Here is an 18,983-nt window from a genome sequence, read left to right as displayed (position 1 = left end):
CTGATGACAAGGTCACAGTGCAGGAATCCAGCACTCTGCACCTCCAAGCCTCCTGTATTGCACATTTCCCAAGGCTACACTTGCTTTACGGTCCTGCTAGCAAGAAGCTACCAGGGAAAACAAACACAGATTTGCCCTGCTGAGAGGCCCCAACTCCAAATAAACACAAAACTGGGAAGTAGTAACTGCTGTATGGAGCAATCAAAACCTCTGGTTTTGGCTTCTTCTACATCTAACTTTTGACTGTATGCTCTGTCTGCACAGGATTAGTGTTATTGGTGCAACCCACTTAGGAGATCTCTGAAAAAGATTCAGCCACTGCTGTATGATGAGGGAAGATGTCTTGATTTAAGAACACAGACATTACTAGAAAGGGAAAAAAATAAAAGGGTCCCTTACTGTTCTGACATATCAAAAGCAAACTAATGAACCACCAGTTCATAGAACGACCCTGCTCTTCATTTCAGAGCCAAGCTAGCCTTTTGTGTTAAGGACACTGAATAACAAGAGCAAGAACAAACAGAAAGAACCCTTTCCCCCTGCCCAAAGTAAATTTTGAAATGAAATCATTTAAAAACTACACCCTTCTGCCCTACTTTAAGGTCCACATAAGAACAGATGAAAAGTTTTGTTCCATTGGCAGAATCAAGGCTTTTGATCCTCAAAGATCTCTTAATCGCTTTGCACATCAGTTCTTTTCATTATTTCAAACACACTTGAAGACAGCTACTTTTCTCTTTTCTTCCTCCCCACCCCCCCAAAAAAACTTTTCTGTGTTTGGGCCACTTCCCACCCAACTGTGGCAGTATGGCAGAAAGCTGCTCGTTCTCTGTACACTGCAGGTTTCAGTACATACACTTGCTGATCTGCCTCAGACAAGTCTTGAAAAGCACGGTCTTTGCAAGTAATTGCGCTAGCTCACAGCATCCACCTCTCCACCCTCCTGGTGCTTCAGACGAGTTCCAAGGAAGATTATATGCTTCTGGTTAAAAAAAGAAAGTAGTTGTTGGTGGCACTGTTGTTGTGCTGTTTTTCTCTTTTTTTTTTTTTTTTTAAGCTTGACTCAGAATTGGAACCTTGGTCACATCAAACTGAACTTAATTCAAGGTTTCTCCAAAATGTCATGCCTCTGCAATTCCAGTAAGTCAAATACTACAGCAAGTCACTAGTATTGGACAGCACTCTGCCAGAATTTACAATAACCGGGACCTTCTCAGCATTCCAGTAAGTGAGACGAGTGCTTAACTGGACTCAAAGCTTTCCAACAACTACGTACAATATCCTTTATTTTTTTATTCAATTATTCTTGCTCCTGGTCTTTGGCTCACTACCCAACTGAAAGGGTAGAGACTTTTTGAAACAAAAGCAATTCTTTTGTTCTTTGTCCATCAAAGACTGCTACAAGCAAGCTCTTAAAATTTGTAATACAAACTCTAGATAGGAGAGAGCAGAGGTGGAGTCAGAGCTAGCCAGTCAGGCTGTTGGGGGGGGCTGGATGGATAACACCAAAACCGAAGCCCACCTGGAGAGATGCATGTAGGCAGCAGAGCAACAGCTGAATGCACAGAGCCAGAGGCATTGTTTAGGTAAGTGGGTGGATGCTTTCTGAGCCAGCTTCATCTACCCAAATGGTGTCAAAGCCATTGTAAGCCGCTTTGTGAAATTCTGGTCACAAAGCAATCCAGAGCTGAGGAGGGCCAGCAACAACAGAAGGCTTCTGGCTGCACCAGCACAGAGGAGGTGGGTGCTGTGACACGGAGCAAGGTGCAGGTAACAACCGTACGCTGCTCGGCAGGAGACCTCGCTCATTTAGGCCAGCCAACGCTGCCAGCCTGAGACCCTTGGGCAGTTGGGAAGGACGCTGTCTCCATGTGATCTGGGTTATCAGGCAGACTCCTCCACGTTCCCCTGTCATTAACAAGAGCTAAGGCTGTCTTGCTGGCAGGCGTCAGAAGATCTGACTTGAACTTCTGCCCCCTGCATGTAGCTATCAAACAGTTCAGTCTCTCTGAGCCTCCTTTTTCCTTGCCTACTCTCTTTTTCCTGCATTTATACCCTACAGGCAGGGAAAGTCTGTCTATAAATACATACGGTACACAGCACCACATCACTTGTACTGATATTTGGGCTTTCAAATTCAGCCACAGTAAAACAACATTTGGATCCTGGTCATTTATTCCACTGTACCAGATGAGTCAGATGAAACCAGCTGAGACCACAGTGACCACCACTGCCCCGCAAACCGCTCCATGGGCATTGAAGAGAGATGACAAAACAGATCCCCGTCTGACAGCTGTCCTCCAGCGCTGCAGGCTTGTGGCTATCTCACAGGGAAAGAGCAGTGGCCAACACCAAGTCCACGCAGACCTCCCAAAGACTGCACACGTCCACACAGCACAGGAGAAAGCAGACCTGGAAAAATGAGCTGTCCCCTCAGCAGCTAGGAGCAGGCACTGCCCAGCACAACGTGCCTTCCAGCCCTTGCCAGAGCACAAAGCTTAGCAAGACAGGGCTAAAAGGAAGCCAGGGACTCTAGCCGCCTCCTGACTAGCTCTGCACAACAGGAATACCAGACACAGGCTGACAGCTAGCGTGTGGCAGGAGGAAATTGCTCTTAAGGGCCTCCCGAAGGACAGAGCTTCCTCACCTACACGGTCACAGGGGTTACTTGCTGTAGGTGGCTCCATTTTGCAACACCTCCCTGCAGCTCAGTCCTGTGTCTGCCGCAAGCCACAGATGGATCCTGCACTTGGTGTGGGTTTCTTTATTTCTGTATGTTATACCTACTGGTGCCTTGCTGCTTGCAGAGTAATTACCAGTTCTGCCCTTCCCAGTGCACACTGTAACACTAAACCTTGTATTACTTGGCAGCAAGAGCTCCCTTTTCAAGCAGCTGTGAGAAAGAGACCCCTCAACTGATGCAAATAAACACGATCTTATTTTTAATTTAATTAAAACAAACAAGTAGTGTTCTGGGCTGTGCAGTACACGTCCATCCCCATAAAACTCCACGCAGAGCAAAGCAGACTTTCTGGCCTCTCTGATGCTCTAGAAGATACCTGGTTTTACTCTTAGTATTGCACATTGATGAGGATAGAAAACTTCAGGAGAATCTGACTCCTTTTTGCTTACCCCCTGAGAAATCTGGAGCCAGCTGCAGAGACGACCCTTTCCACTGAAATAAACCCAACTTGCTGGAGATGGAATTAAACCTACAGAGAACCTCAACTATTAGCAAACTCTAATTTTTGTCCACTGTCTCGTCCCTCATGGTGAGGGGAGGTTTGTAAAGAACACATCTGGAAGCTAACTCACAGCGCATGAAGATGGCTATTTCTCCAGTAGCAGGTCTGAACACCCAGTGAATTTTTACCCTAGCTGGCCTAATTGCTGATGGCAGTAGTCTTACTTCTATCAATGGAGCCGAATGCTACAATACACATTTGTGATGACCTCACCTAGCACCGGTTCTTGGAAACATACAAGCAGTGACAGATAGACTGATGAAATGCCTGCAGGCCTGGCGTCACCATATTGCTGCTTCACACACAGCTATAGCAATAGCAGCAGCAGATGGAGTAGAATTGTTCAAACAGCAGAGCTGGTCTTTCCTTAGGAGACATACGGCTCCTGCAACAGATGAAAACAACCAGGGAGGGGGTTTAAGGAGAGCAGTCCTGTAACACATGTGAGAAACACGCAAGGCTGAGCAGTGGTTCTGTATCTTCTGTTGTTCCTGGCATGGCAGTACGTTAGATATACAACTTCTTTTTTCAAGTAGGCCCAGCTTGAAATGAAACACCTGATAAGTATTTCAAACTACATCCTCAAGACAGCGTAGACAGCCAGAAGTCTGGGTCCCACAGTCTCTAGCATGGTGCAGGTCTCTGCCACAAAGTAAACCCCAAAAGGTGAAGACACCACATATGCACAAAGCTGCCAACATAGGTGCACCCATACATGCTTCCTGTCTATGCAGAGATGTCAAGAGAAGAGCTTTTTGAGTTAGAAAGGTAGGCAATTGAAAGAATTTTGAATTTGTGTTGTCCCCAGCATATAAACTATATATATTTTTAAATATACGTATACAGTTTTATAGAATATATTATTTGGTATTTTTATAAATATTTTTATGTTTGTATATATAAATAAAATACAGAATAGAAACAGCACAAGGATCTACACGTAAGAGCACTTGGCTTAGTTTATGTCCCTCCCATAGGCTTTCTGTAAAGTTCTAGTACCTTTGTACATCTCTCTTAGGTTGCTTTGCTACATTCATAGAACAAAAATAGCAATTCTTCACCTGTTTCTGGTTAGGATCCACTTGCATCAGCATCTATCAATGCAATAGTTCAGACCACTAATTTCTCTGTAAGCTAAATATTGCCGCTAGTGCTACAGGAGAGTGGTGAGGGGTTGTCATTTGGAGAATGACGTGGTCATTCATATCATGCTAGACTAACATGACTGGGGGAAAGAAGAGAAAAACACATGGCAAATTCACAAGCTCAGGATATTGCGTTCTGAGGCTGATCAGTGTAACTGAGTGGATTACAAAGCTTTGCTGTTGAGTTCGGAGACATGAGGCCAGAGTTTTCATTAGTGCCTCCTGCAGATGCTTTAACAGAAGATTGTTTCTAGTACCTCTGCCAACCAGCTTTTCCCAGTTCAGCCCATAGCTTGTGGGAGATTTGTGCAAGAAACCAATCTGCTATTCTACTGCAACTCAAAGCCAGTTCCTTCAGTGGACAACAGCGTCAGAGCAAATTTTGTATCTGTTTTCCCAAGGTCCCTTCTCTCAAACAAATAAACAAAAAAATGCTTGTTTTCGTAGAGCTTGGGTTAAACAGCCAGTCTTGGAAATGTACTGAGTGGAGTGATCCTCCAGCACCACCCAAAACTAGCCAGCAAATGAAAACTCGCCAAGGCTATTAATTTGACAGCTGGGGGGGGGGTTGAAATGAAACCTATTGCTACCATCTGCACAAAGGAAACAGAGGCAAAAGAAAAACCCTGCTGAGTGAGCAGAAAGAGGTTCAGAACAGCAGAGACAACACAAACCATATGACACACTTGTTAAACCTCCTCCCTCCTTTCTTCTCCCCCACTAAATGCTGCAGGACAATGATCAATCTATTCAACAGAAGCCTAAAACAAGACCCTCAGGACTGCCAGTGCTGCAGGTCTCAGTTTTCTTACAGATTCTGGCACATGAGGGCCCCACTCCCTGATCAACCTTTAAGACAACACAAATAGTTCACATAGTCTGAACTCCATAGATGGTTTGGATCTAGAAGACCTTCTGCAGACTGCAGTGGTCATGAAACCCATTCTCACAGCTAGAGTTTGGGACGCATCACATTTTTACTGCTGTTTGTACTGCTCCGTGTGTGAACCAGAGTAAACAACTGAGCTTTCCAAAATAAAGGCAGTTTGAAAGGAGCTTGATTTAGTGTGAGCCTTTTATTCAACTAATGTTACCCCAAAGGCAACAGTGGCTACAGCATGTGCTTCTTCACAGGTGAAGCAAACATCTATCAGTTATCCTCCTTCCACAGTGGGGGTTAATCAGCAATAAGCTCTATCTGTGGAGCTGGCCCCTACAGCCGCACCAACATCTTGGGCTGGAAAGCTGGCAGGAATACCTTGGTAGCGCACCAGGAGGCTCTGGGAATTTCATTACATTTTCCATTCACCCAGCATGTCTCCGGAAGGCCATCTACAGAAGAGAACAGAGCTAGCATTTGCCGCCCAACCCTCCGGAGTTTCTCCTTTCACACCCACTGCCAAAGCACAAACATCCTTACTGTAAGCCAGATTCTGATCATCTTTATTCCTGGTAATACCAGCTACAGCCTCCTGCCCTAACATCTACTGACCAGTAACTCAGAGGGAGCAAGCCCTTCTTGCCACCTCCAGCAGTGCTCAGCACCGATTCTCCTTTGCCTCAAGCTTCAGCTCCAACAAGAAAAACATTCTGGTGCTGTCCATGGAGTAGTTTGGCTGGCATCCTCCCTCTGGCACACGTCTATGCTTGCTGCAGTCCATCTCTCAACTGACACTCGCAATGGTGCTGTGCAGTCCAGCCTGTGCATTTGGCTTTTAACTCGAGCTTCTAAAGAAACTGCAATTAGCAGAGCTGGCAGGGGCAAGGGGTAAAGAATTTATCAGCTCTGCAGTTCATTTTAGAGAGGGCACATGAAAAATGCAACTCAGCTGGCCTCACTCATCTCCTCATCTGAGCAGATGTGAGGATATCCGGTGACCTTGTTGAAAACAGGCTCACCTGGAGAGGTTCAGAGCTTTGTACTAAAACCTGAGCTCTTCCAAAGAACAGTTTTCACTTGGTGAGTGCAAAATTCTCCTCACAAGCAAAGAATCCTTCTGCAAATAACAGAACACCAGCAAGGTCACATACAGAAAGAGACATCTCTGTGCCGAAAACATACACTGAGAATGTCTGTACATGCCCCAAACAGGAGGGAAAGGTGCAAGACCCAGGAATCATGACTCCAGTGTCTGATAAAGACCATTCCCCCATTACAGGATAATGTCACCTTTTCAGTATGTTCACAAGACCTCTGGGAGCTCAGCAACAGGCAGGCAGACATCCTGCCCCAGGCATCAAAACACCACTTTGGACACTAATGAGATCAGGGGTTGGTGCAATCCTGTACTCTACAGCAATTGTCTAGAAAAGAGGTGACACTGAACCCCACGGGTTGCCATGAGAAGTCACAGCAGCGTGCCCTGAGATGACAGACAGCTGTGGTGTAAGCAAACCTCTCTGCAGGACTGTCTAACTCCAACTTAACATTGAGCTTCTGTTTCAAGTCAGATTTTCCCCTGATGTGCCTCATCCTGCCCAGAGACAAAAATAGAGAAAGTGAGAAAACAGACCTTTATTACCAACTGCAATCCCCACTGCCCAGCAACCAGCTCTGCACTCCATGTTAACCTTGCATAAAGAGAAAATAATGAAACCCAACAACCCGCACTACCCACAAAATAAAATATAGACAACGTAAGCCTAATTTATGCAGCTCAGGCAGCAATCACCATGTGTCTGCAAGCTGAGCGGAGCAGAGCTGCAGTCCTTGTCCTACAGACACTTTCTAACCTCTACTCCCGCTCTGACTGATCACACTCCAGCGGTGCTGATGCACAACATGAGCCGTGCCACCAGGTAAGCTGGGGCTGCGAGGCCAGGTCTCCTGTCTGTCCTGCTGAATAAGATCATTCCCTTCCAGGGCTCCTTGGTTCTTACCTATTCAGAGTTGATTCTCATTTTGTTTTTCCTGCTGGAAAAGAAAACAAAAGGTAGTGGATATCATGATGACTATAAAGCTGTAGCTATGTAAGAGTTAATTTAATTTGCCAGCCAGCTGCCATGTGGAGGGGAACACAAGGACTGCACCCTGCTGCTGGCATTGCCTACCATAATTACCCTTAACCAAATCGTGGCTACACCCTGTTCCATACGACACATTGGATTTCCATCAGATACAAACATCTCAGATGCAGCGCCTGTTTCCATCCCTGTTGATGTCTACAGCATGACTTTTAAGGGTCCGAAGTACAAACAGAACTGCTTATGTGACCCTGGTATTTAACAAATGATTTGGATGAGCCAAGGTAAATAAGCACCCCGGAAAGCCAAGGAACTGTTCTGACTGAAGGAGCACATTATGCCCTCACATTATTTTATGAGGAGCACATTAGCCCTGAAGGAAAAGTGTGAGGTGACAAATCTCCAGTCGCTATAAAAAGGCCTGGTCTCTAGAAGGAGACAAATGAATATCACCCTGTCCACCAGAGATACTCACCCATTCTTCCCCTATCCATGAAATTCACTGAGAGAGGGCACAAGGGTTTTTAACCCTCTCCCATCCTTTTTTTCCTACTCCTCTCTACCCTGCAACAGCCCAGGGGACCATCCCCATTCCCAATCCAGCACTGACAGTGGGGAAGCCAGTACACAAATGTCCTGCCCGTGGCTGCAGCAGGCCCCGTGCTCGGTGTGTCCCTCGGGCAGAGCAGCACCCTGCTGCCGCACAGTCGCTGCCGTGTTGGAGCCCACGAGTCTGGGCTGTGAGGAGCACGTTCAACCTCTGGCATATAACCTGCAACACGATCTCCCTCACTTCCACGTGGGGCATCCCTTTCCTCCTGTGCTGCCTAGCATGGGCACGAGCTTCATCCACCTGCTGTGGGCTGTTCGTTGGTCAAGTGCACTCCTCTGACATGAAATGTATACGTGGTTTCTGGGATGCTAGGAGGACATCACAACCCAACCTGCCCAGGGTAGGACAGGATTAATGGGAAGGAAGCCTTCTGAGCTGCTGAAACAGCAGGCTGCAGTCTAGTCAAGCCTTAACCTTTCCCCTCATCCCCAAAAGAGGCAGTAACAATCCAGTTAGGAATTTGGAAGCCAGCGAGTATCTTCCCACAAACAGGCCAACTTTTTGGCAGACGGGGGCAGGAGGGCCAGGAAGGCACACAAACACATGCTCTCATAAGGCCATAAAGAGCTTCTGTTTCCCGACACTGCAACAGAAGGAAGGCGGAGGGAGAGAGAAAAGCAGCAGTCTCAGGCCACGTGGCAGGTCAAACCACCGCCCAGTTTGTTGGCATCCTCTAAAGTTTAAATATGCTTTGAGCCAGCAGTGAATCATCCCTGGCAGGTAAGAATGATGTTAATTTATGACATGCCAAGTGCAAGCAGATCTTTTGGTGTCCGTCCAATGGTTTTAGTCTTATTAACACACAGCGATGGCTCAGGTTGCAGCTGTGCACATTAAACTCTGGCAAGTGGCATTTTAAACAATGACAAACTTCAGAACAATCACTCCACACATGGAGCCAGGCCAGGCAAAATTGAAGGGTGGCAGAATAAAGGTCAGGAGGCTAACCTGTTTGTCTGGGAGAGGAACAGGTGGCCTGCTTGGGTTGCTGCAGGGTCTTTAAACTGTCTGAAGGACACAGTCATGGATCATTTTAACCCATTAAGCTGCTTAAGCCTTCCCTTACACTGATTTGAACTTCAAGAGAGTATTAAATCTTAAAGAGCTTAGTAACACATAAGAAAGCTCTCCCCATGCTTATGCGCTCACAGCGCGCGAACTGTGCTGTGGAAGTGCACATCCTTCCTTGGAAAGCTGGCAGACCTGAATGCAAGACCCCTCTGGCAGCAACACCAGATCCACACAGAGCAAAAACAGCAAGCTTTAAATCATCGCATTGCACCAGAACAGCAAGTCCCAGTGGGCAACACACAACATGGGTGTGTTTAACGAAGGGGAACACATCACCATCACCCCAGTGGTGCTCAACAGGCACAGGGCTGCTGTTCTCTTCAGAGCCAGAGGAGGAAGACAGGTCACAGAAGAAAACATCCCCTAATCAGCTCCTCCCTTACCAGCCTCACAAGGGACAGAGATAACAGTGATTGCTGAGACCCTGTGGCAGCCTCCAATTATGTCTAGGGAACTCAAACCACATCCAAGCAGGAGGGCTGCACATGGGAACACCTTCTGAGCGCTGCTTCTTACCTTGATTTCTGGGCATAGTCAGTCCAAAGCACCACTGCCAGTCACGTCTTCGTGGTGGGCGAGACTTGAGACACTCTCACTGCAGTAACGTTAAATATTCCAAGCCATGTTTAAAAGCTGCATTTCCCAATTAGAGCTGTTAGTTCAAAATAATTTTTCAAATTGTCAAAAGACAGATGTTTCAGAGCAAAACAGTAAAATAAGAACTGACATGCAATAATGTTTTCCAATGCAGTGTTTCCAAATCAATTGTTTTCAGTATTTCTTATAGTCAGAAAGAAAACTTATCCTTGCAAGTCGGATTTTTATTTTCCAAACAAGTTTTATTTTCCAAACAAGTACTTCCCAAAAGAAAGAATTTTAAACAATAAAAATGTTTGTGTTAGACGAATGCAAGAATTTATCTACACACGAGACATGACCCAGAACAGAGTAGGGTGTTCATAAAGAAATTATTGTCTCGGATTTAAACTCCAGGTGTGTGGATGTACTTTTTCAAAAATGTAATTAAAGGAATTAAACTCCTTCGTAACAAGGCACTTTTATGCTTGAGTAAGAGCATCCACGCATGAAATTAATCAAGAATACCTAAAGCCATAGCAAGGTCTCGGGCTACTGACTGTAAATGAAAAAGGTAAATTCATTCTTTCTTGCTGCTTCTTGCTACAACACCACACCTGATCCCCCTGGATAAATGTTCCTGAGAGTAAAGAACTAGTCCCAGCATGTCTATGAACACCTCACAGTAATACTTCAATAAGATGGAGCAGAATCAATATTTTTCTTCTTTGCAGCTCGGGGCCACAGGGCAGCGAGCTGGGCAGGGATGTCAGACAGCATGCCACCCGACACAGGGCAGGGAGGGGCACTGGCTCAGCACTGGCCTGGAAAGAAATTTCTAGCTAGCAGATACCAGCTCCTACACCATCTGAGCTTCCTTAAGGGAGGAGGAGGAGGAAAAAGAGAGATAATTAATGAGAGCTTTTCAATTCAAACCCTCTCCCAAGTATGTTTCTAGGAATCAGACATGAGATGTCTGGCTGCAGTTTAGATGGAGCTACCAGAGAAATCTGAGCCCCCAGGTTTCACAATGGAGGCTCTGGAGCCAGGATTAGATACAGCTAGATCTAAAGGCCTGATACACAGCATTGATTTAATATAAATGAATCCATTAACTTATGTTAAGTTAGATATCCTCTATTCATCTGCAGCCAGAAGAGAAGGCATAGTTGTGATCTAGATAGTTTTACAGAAATGTGATTACATGCTTCCGCCTGCTGAAGAACTAACTGGAGTCACCGTCCAGGTAACACACAGATACAGTATCTGTGAAAATGGGACCACAGCCAGGGTTTGAGTATTGACTACAAAATGGAGCATCATTCTTAAAAAGGCTTAGAAATAAAAGGAGGACTCATACAGGAAGAAAAACAGAAGCAGGTATTAAACTGCAAGAGTAATGAGCATATCAGCAGAAGTATAAAAGCAAGTTATAGATCATCTTAACTCTTCAAGGATGGAAGATACAAACCAGCTCCCTTTTGTGGCAGTTACTATCTTTGTTTCTGTAAAAAACTGCCAACAGTAAGGTGTGAATATAAAGAATAATTAGTCCTGATAATTTTAGGCATGGGATTCTTTACTGCCTGTACAACTCACTGTTTTTCATCCTACTTTAAAAAGAACACTTACCTAGAATTCACATACGAGATGTTGCCAGCCCTCTTCCAAGCTAGGCTTTCTGAAGAAAGCGTTTTTCTTTGTATTCCTTCTCTTCATGTATCATACACATTGATTTGGCTTTTTACAAAATGAAATTAGAAAGCTAACAGAAGCGGTGCAGAAACAAAGGCAGCCAAATTCAAGTCCCCGTTCAAACTGTTTCAAAACTTCACTGCCAGCAAAGTAATCACAGTTATTGGAAACTGACCCAAGAACATTCAGCTTAATTCTTCTAATTGCCTTAACAATAAAAATCAATGGTTAGAACTGTAACATACAAAGGAAATGTATAAGGATGGATAGCAACAAGTGATGAATTTAAATAATAAAACTTGCCTCTAGAAAGAACTTGAGTTAACTTTTAAACATTTTCCATAGATCTATGCTGCATCTTCAGACCATATCTCCAACTGACCAAGGATTACACGTCCTGTTTCTTCATCTCCAACAAAATATTATCCTTCTGGTGGAGTTTACCTGAACCAAATGGAATTTAACATTTTTTTGCTTTCTTAATAACTTGATTTGGTGTCATGAAAGTACAGTAACTGAACATGTAGAGTAACAATCAACAAACAAACTCAGGATTGCATTTTACATCATCAGAAAGCTTTCTCAATTCATCCAAATGAAATCAAAAGAAGTCCAGTACGTAAATTCTTGAGGCTTACAGAAAATGACAGCAGAACACCTTCAAGGCACTAATCCCCATAGCATGCTTGTAGCCATATTTAGCAACAGAACAGCCAATGACTGACAACTTTTTTTGTCAGAAAGAGCCAGTCAATATTTATATTCCTCATGAATGTACAGAAGAGGATCAGGGTACTTGGGAAATTAGCCCTTGATTACCATTTGGAAGACATCATAAAGACAAATCTCATCACCACCTCCAACAACAGAACTGCTTTCATTGTTGAGGCTCGGTATCTCTCACAAACACATCAAGGTCTTCTTCCTGTGAGTAGGAGATGTCTGAAGGGCATAATGGGTGCTCAAAAAGCATGCTATGAGGGTTTTAATATTTAAAATGTCAAAAGATAAAGAAAGCATTTGGTCAGCTCTCCCTCTTTCTTGCTGAAGTAGTAGGCAGAAATCTGATGGTTATAAATGGTCACGCCCAGGCCCCTGAGCCAGCACTAGGGAATACCAGTGGTATTCTTCAGTGCAGAAGAAAGAGGGCTCTACTGTAATGTTAAGCAAACACTGAAGTTGAGAGACACGGATGCAGTGGTTCATTTCGGTTCTCAAGTTCCCAAAATGTCACCACATAGCACAGCCCGAAATCTTGGCTTCAAAGTCACAAAATATCCAGTGCCTTTCCAACTGAGATCCTCAGCTCCTCTCATTTCCTGCATACAATAGCATTATTCAGCCACTGAAGTTTCCACTTAGCTTGCATTTATGCCAAGTACTTTTAATTGCAAAGGAAAAGGATGTTAAGCTCTCCCATTTGTTTCTTTCTAATTCATAAGGGACACAGCAGTGGTTGGTAAAAGTTATAGGTTAAGGGCTGTTCTCATCTCTCTTGGGGGACTTGCATCATCCTGCTGCTGACACAGACGTTACCTCCGTCACAAAGGTAGGAAGATTTGTCATTTGTAAAACACTCAAAAGGCTTATCACTGTAAACTTACTAGCAAACAAGCAAAGTCTGAATGGTATTTAAAGCCTTCAAGACATCAGTGGTAACTGATGTTCAGAGTCACCTTGATCAGCATAGGTCTCGTTTACAACTGGATATGCTAGCAGTCACCAGATATGTGTACAATAATTCGGAGAACGTCCTACTCAAAGAACACAGCAGAACAGAGTAGCGGCATTGACCAAAGCAAAATATGGCAGAGCTAGGAGTGAAGTAACTGGAGAAACAGATGCTTAATTTCTGCTTATTCTTGGCAATCTTGTTCCAATGATGTGTTAGACAAGGGGAAAAAACTGCTGAATGCTGCTCAGTAAATAATACATGAACCAGGTCTGCGTCTATGGACTGTTAGCGTGGCACGTAATGCAGCCCTATTGAAAGTTTTTTTCTTTTGATCAATCCATAAGAGGGCCTAAAGTAAAGGCCAGGTTGGATGGGGCCCTGAGCAACCCGCTCTAGTGGGTGGCATCCCTGCCCAGGGCAGGGGAGTAACGGCTACATGATCTTTAAGGTCCCTCCCAGTGCAAGCCGTTCTGTGATTGTTTCCTAAAGCCAGATTTTCATATGGCTATTGGTTGCATTAGGCACTGTCTGGTGAACTACATTGCCTAGGACAAAAGGGTTTCGTGAACTGAAGTGGTGTTTGGGGCTTGGTAGTGTTCTGAAGTGTCCCCGCCCCACCTCTTCCACCTTGGGAAGGAGGACTTATTAGCTAATTACTAAGCAAATGAACTGAAAGGTAAATTAAAGATTATATCCTAACACAGCTTAATAGCCCCAGGAACAATAGTTCAGTTAACTTTAATGGACTATAATTCTATCCAAAAATATAGTTTATTAACAAGCACATACAATAAATTGCACCACTAACTTTAAATAAAATAGCTAGCAAGCTCACCTTCACACTAAGTGACATTTGGTTAATACAGAGCAAAAAAGCAATACACATATGCTTTCAGCAGACAAAATGAACTTAGATGCAATCCAAGTTCAAGTTGTGATCCAAAGATGGGTACATACAGCAAAAACAACAAAGACTTCACAAGAACCTTGCCATTTCTTTCTACCAGACCTTTGGTCTCTTACAAAATAGGTCTGTAATACAAAAAGTAAGAAAAACTCTGGATTCAATTTACTCATCCTCTTCCATCACAAGTTAACTGTAACATTTTGTAACAACATGAGGAGTAGTAAGAGGGAGGTAAGAGGCAAAGAGAATCACATCTTGTAATTGCAAAAGTTCAGCTGCAGATAGAAAGGTTGCCTAACAGTAGGCACAGAGATCAATGACATCGTCCCCATTTTTGCAAGAAATACAAAGATGGTAAAACACATTCTTCTCTCTCATCAGTTAGAACTTGATCCAACCTCAACTGACATCAAGGCAAAAATTCTTCTATTATCAGTGGTACTGATGAGGCCACAGAGGCCTTCAAAAAATAAGTCACCCTCTCTAGTGAAAGGTTTGTCACTCTCCAGTCTTCAGCTTGGCTGTGATGTCAGTAAAACCTGACACGCTGTTACCACACGGGCATTAAGTCTCATCCTCCCTTCATGCCAGAAAAAGGGATTCAGCAGAATTCGATATATAAGACTTGAAGCCAACTTGGCAATAAGCAGCTCCACTCTGTTCAATGCAAGATCTTACCCTCACCACAACGAAGTAAATAGACAGTTTGTAATGAACTTCAGTAAGAACCCAAGAGAAGCACCAGGACAAACCCGGAAAATATTCACTTCTTGATATTGTTCTTTGCTTGGGACAGGACATCTGTATTTCTGATTCTCTATAGGGGGTAGTAGCAAGAAGGTTCCCAAGAATAATGCTCCAGACGTAATGGTGTCCAGTGTAGAACTGCTCAAGTAGTATTTTTAAACAAAGCCAGAGATTCCCATTTCCTTTGTGGCAGAACTAGAAGTAATCTCTATAAGCATAGCCCAGTAGGGTCTCAGTTTTATTAACATGGTGTCTCTTATGACAACATAAATTATGCATATGCTTCTTAATTACATTTACTCAGAGAAATTTTACAGCAGCAGCAATGAGTTACCAATTTATCTCCTGTTTCCTTCCCTCTCCTGCACTTCTCTTTATGTCTACAAAAATCAGAAACTTCTCCTGCTCTCACCTTAAGCAAAGAGTTAAAAATTTATTTTTAATCTATTTTGATGACAAAAAAAAAACCACACCCTATTTAAATACTGCTAGAACCCGAATTTTTGCAGCTCGAGGAGAAATTAATCTCAACATGAACTGGTCTGACCAATGAGAATAATCAAAAACTACTTAGAAATAAATGCTTTAAAGAGAAGCCATGAAGTATTTGACCTCGTTTTGAAAAATTAGTGGTGCAGTTCAATCAGCAGCAAGCTCCCTCTCCTCTCTGCAACCTGCAGAGCCGGCTCTCATATTAACTAGTTATGAAGTACTCTTACAGTGGAACAAGTTTAGAAAAATTTGGACAAGTGAGAACGGAGTTACTTTAATCTAGGACAGTATCACCCAAAGATGCAGATGAATACAAACACTGTTTGTATTAAAAAAAGGAACATGAAATTCAGCTGCATTTTCAGTATCTATTGGCTTTCCTCTTCCTTGTTTTATAAAAATAGGGTATGACATTTCAGCTTCAACTGCATGTTTAAGTCATTTATTCATTGAACATGCCATTCTTGAAATATCATCTATTAAAATGTTAGTTAAGATTCATCCTGCTTATAGAACAGACTCAAATTTCTTCTGATGAACTACGCTTACAGACAATAATGAACTGATATGAACTCAAAAATTATCATGGAGGGGGGAAAAAAAAGCAAAAAGCAAGCTCCTTTCTTACCACCTGACTCCTAATAAAACCAACACCAATGCCTTTTAGCCAATGAGAAGATTTATCTCCCAATTTCATTTACATAGTGAATTCAGACTGACTTTGCTTTGAAGTGTACAAGTTGCTATTTTAAGAGAACAAAAACTTCTAACAAAGCATCTCCTTCAAAGGATACAGAGGAATAAAAATAATACTTAAAATTCCTCGTTGAACTATTATATCAAAAAGTAGCATTTCTAACACTACCATAGTTCTCTTACCATCCATTAAACACACTGGGTTCTGGACTACACTTGCACATTTCTGATACAGGTAGATACTGTACATGTACTGTAATGTACATCTCAATTGTGCAGTTCCGAAGAAAGACAGCTGAAGATTCATTTTGCTGCAGTGGTAAACCCCACTGGGTGGGAAGGCCTGTTAGGGATACCAACATTGAAACAAATTAGTTAAATGACAGTAAGAAATCCAATAGTGAAGTGTCTGTTTGGACATGGCTCTTTCCCCTACTGCAAAGCAGATTTATTAAATGGGATTTATTTTGCAAAGTTTCACAACTCTTAAAGAGTAGATGATACTCACATTCCTGAAGGATTAAGTTCGACATTTCTTAATGCTAATTCAAGTCTCTAAAATCGACCCAATAAAACCAGCTAAGGTTTTACAAGTAACATGCACAAACCTAAGAATTCTACCCTCAAAAGCTGCCTTTCTGGTAGTCTTTTAAGCTCTTACGATACTCCATTTATTGAAGAGATGCCAGGAAGCCTGCAGCGGGAACAAATGCTTCTTTGGCAATAGGAAAACATTCTAATGCCTCCTCCCTTCAAAGTATGCACACCTCACCACAACATATGCTAATATACTACCAAGTCTCTTTATCTTGCCTTTTTTATAACACACTGTTTCATTCATATTTATTTCAGCATAGAACTAACCACTGCAGCGCAGAATGCTGTGCTAAATCCACAAATAATTTACACCTTAAAAAATTAAAACAAAATGAGCATATTAAAAATTTATATGTTCCAGAACAAGTCAAAAGAGGATAATTCTATATTAACTGTTTCAATGTAAATTTTAAATTTCAATTCATGCAGACATTTGGGGCCTGTTTTCCATCCTTTGTCCTTTAAAATTAACATGATCTAAAAAAATAATTTCCCAAATATGATATTGATTAGAAATTTGTGCTAAATTTGACATTAGTACCCTAGAAAAAATGTTACAGCCCTTCTACGAGGGTATCTGTGTAGCATGCGTGCCCACACATGGGCAAACACATACTTCCCCCCCCCCTTCCTCCAGCCTTCTGAGGTTAACACTTCACAAAAGCTCTCACAAATCAGTAAAATGCTGATTCTAGAAAAATGAAGCCCAACTCCTTGTGGGTCTACAGGCTGCAAGTGTGAAAACAATAAATATGAATAAATATTTACACTATGTTTTCAAGACAACTTCAAGTCTTTCTCCTGAAGAACTCAGAAGCAAAAGGGAAAGGGTTTTTAAAAATAAAACGTAAGTGATTCAAAGATGATTAAAATGTACCCCCAAACACGCTGGAGCAAGGTCACTTAGTGTAGATGTCAGTACCAGCCTTTGTTACTGAAACATGATCTGCAGTCTCCAGACATATCCTAGTTACTACAGTGGAAACAGTGTGGCTTTTAATAACACCAGAAGGGAAGATCTGCTTTTAACACATAGCTTGGTATACAACTGGGATAACTCTGTTGAGGAAAATATTGAGATGAGAAGTTAAAATTCTGTGGAAAAAAATCAATGGAACCTTCAAAGGTTTTTACAGCTTGGACCTATGCACCAAAATCCAGTTGTAGGGTGAAGATGATGGGAGCAGTAAGTGAAAACTTACATTTTTTTTATTAAATGTCAGTACAACACTGTTAGAGGAATGAAACCTGCTTCAAAATACACAGTGGATCCACCTGAAGGCAGCCACATTTGAGAAACACTGGAAATCTGGAGTCAGAACTTGTGAATTTGTTTGGTTTGTATGCTGTCTTAGAGGAGAGAGAAGTTAATACTTTTAAAAGCTTGGTATTTACACTTCCGAAAAGTTTCTGCACTTCATCCAAATTTGATAGGGCAGGATTTAAGTGCCTCTTAGTGTTCCCGACTGGGCACTTCTGCTGCTTTGGCACACGCGCAGTATTCCAGTACCAACGGGATACGACGTCTAATGCAGCTTTAAACTGGCAGCACTCCTGGGTAGTTTTAAGTGTTTATCAACTCAGTAGGTCAAATGTCTGCAGACACTGGGTGGAGCAGCAGTATGCCACAAAACTAACAGTTGTCCTCCTAGAAAAAAAAAAAAAAGGGGGGGGGGGGAGGGGGGGGAACAGTTGTCAGTAAAGATTAAAGCTCCTGGCCCCATTCCCAAGCAGACAATATGCTGGTTTGTAAAACACAGGATTAGCCCATCTCACCCCGTTCAAAAAAGACTCATTTGATATATATGAGTGCCTGATAGAAAGGCAGAGAAACACAGGAGGAGTTCTCAAAAAAACCTTCCTGGTTTCTTATGTGCTCAGTTTAAAGAAACAGCATGTGGTTTTTCTCTCTGTGCAGGGTGTGGCTGGGTGTTATAGCCAGTAGGTTTAACAGCTAAGAGGAAAATAGCTGGGTAATTCTTTGATTCAGCTTGGCTCATGTGTTTTTAAATTACTGCTTGCAGGCATGAACTAACTGAAGTCCAGTGTCGTCCGATTCAGCTGAGTGAACAAACCGGGCCCAGACCTTCACAAAGGACGACAAACAGGCAGCACGGTCACATTAATTCCAGCCTCACCAGGACCCTCCTCCTACCTCCATCCTGACCAGGACCTAAATATCCACTTGTCAAATATTAAAAACTGATTTTTGCTAACCCAGAACTCACACTTCACCCAGTGCTAATGTCATCAGTGCTTTTTCAGATAAAGAAATCCAGTTCAACACTTAACTACCCCTTCCTGTGAGAGGATACAGGATGCAACACAGAAACCCAGACAAGATACTGGCATGGATGTGGCATGTGCTAATCAGTGCTGCTCAAACATTCAAGATCCTTACCCTGTGTGTTTTCATGGTCACTGTAAGCTGTTCAGAACAGAAACCCTGCCCTTCACATCTTTCTAAACCAGCTCTCACACCTCTACACTTCCACATAATCTTACCACGTCAAGTACAAGCTACAGAGATAAGGATGACAGGCTACCCCACTTAGATCTC

At 42.9% G+C, this 18,983-nt stretch overlaps 1 protein-coding gene across 5 annotated transcripts in view; it reads right to left on the bottom strand.

The window, feature by feature from the left end:
• Nucleotides 1–9,977: 9,977 nt before the first annotated feature.
• The window catches only part of LRRC28 (leucine rich repeat containing 28), a 56,966-nt gene continuing 47,960 nt past the window's right edge, over nucleotides 9,978–18,983 (bottom strand). For 4 of the 5 annotated variants that reach the window (XM_084293757.1, XM_084293759.1, XM_084293758.1 and 1 more), the window contains one exon: nucleotides 9,978–18,071. In XM_084293757.1, coding sequence (XP_084149883.1) covers nucleotides 17,999–18,071 — 73 coding nt within the window. In that variant the 3' untranslated portion in view covers nucleotides 9,978–17,998. The remainder of the gene's footprint in view (nucleotides 18,072–18,983) is intronic. The other variant, XR_014618772.1, reaches the window with a different exon arrangement.

This window comes from Netta rufina (assembly GCF_964035555.1).
Source record: "Netta rufina genome assembly, chromosome: 11".
Taxonomy (NCBI): Eukaryota; Metazoa; Chordata; class Aves; order Anseriformes; family Anatidae; genus Netta; species Netta rufina.
Note: the sequence above shows the minus strand (reverse complement) of the source record. Positions and strands in the feature narration are given on the sequence as shown.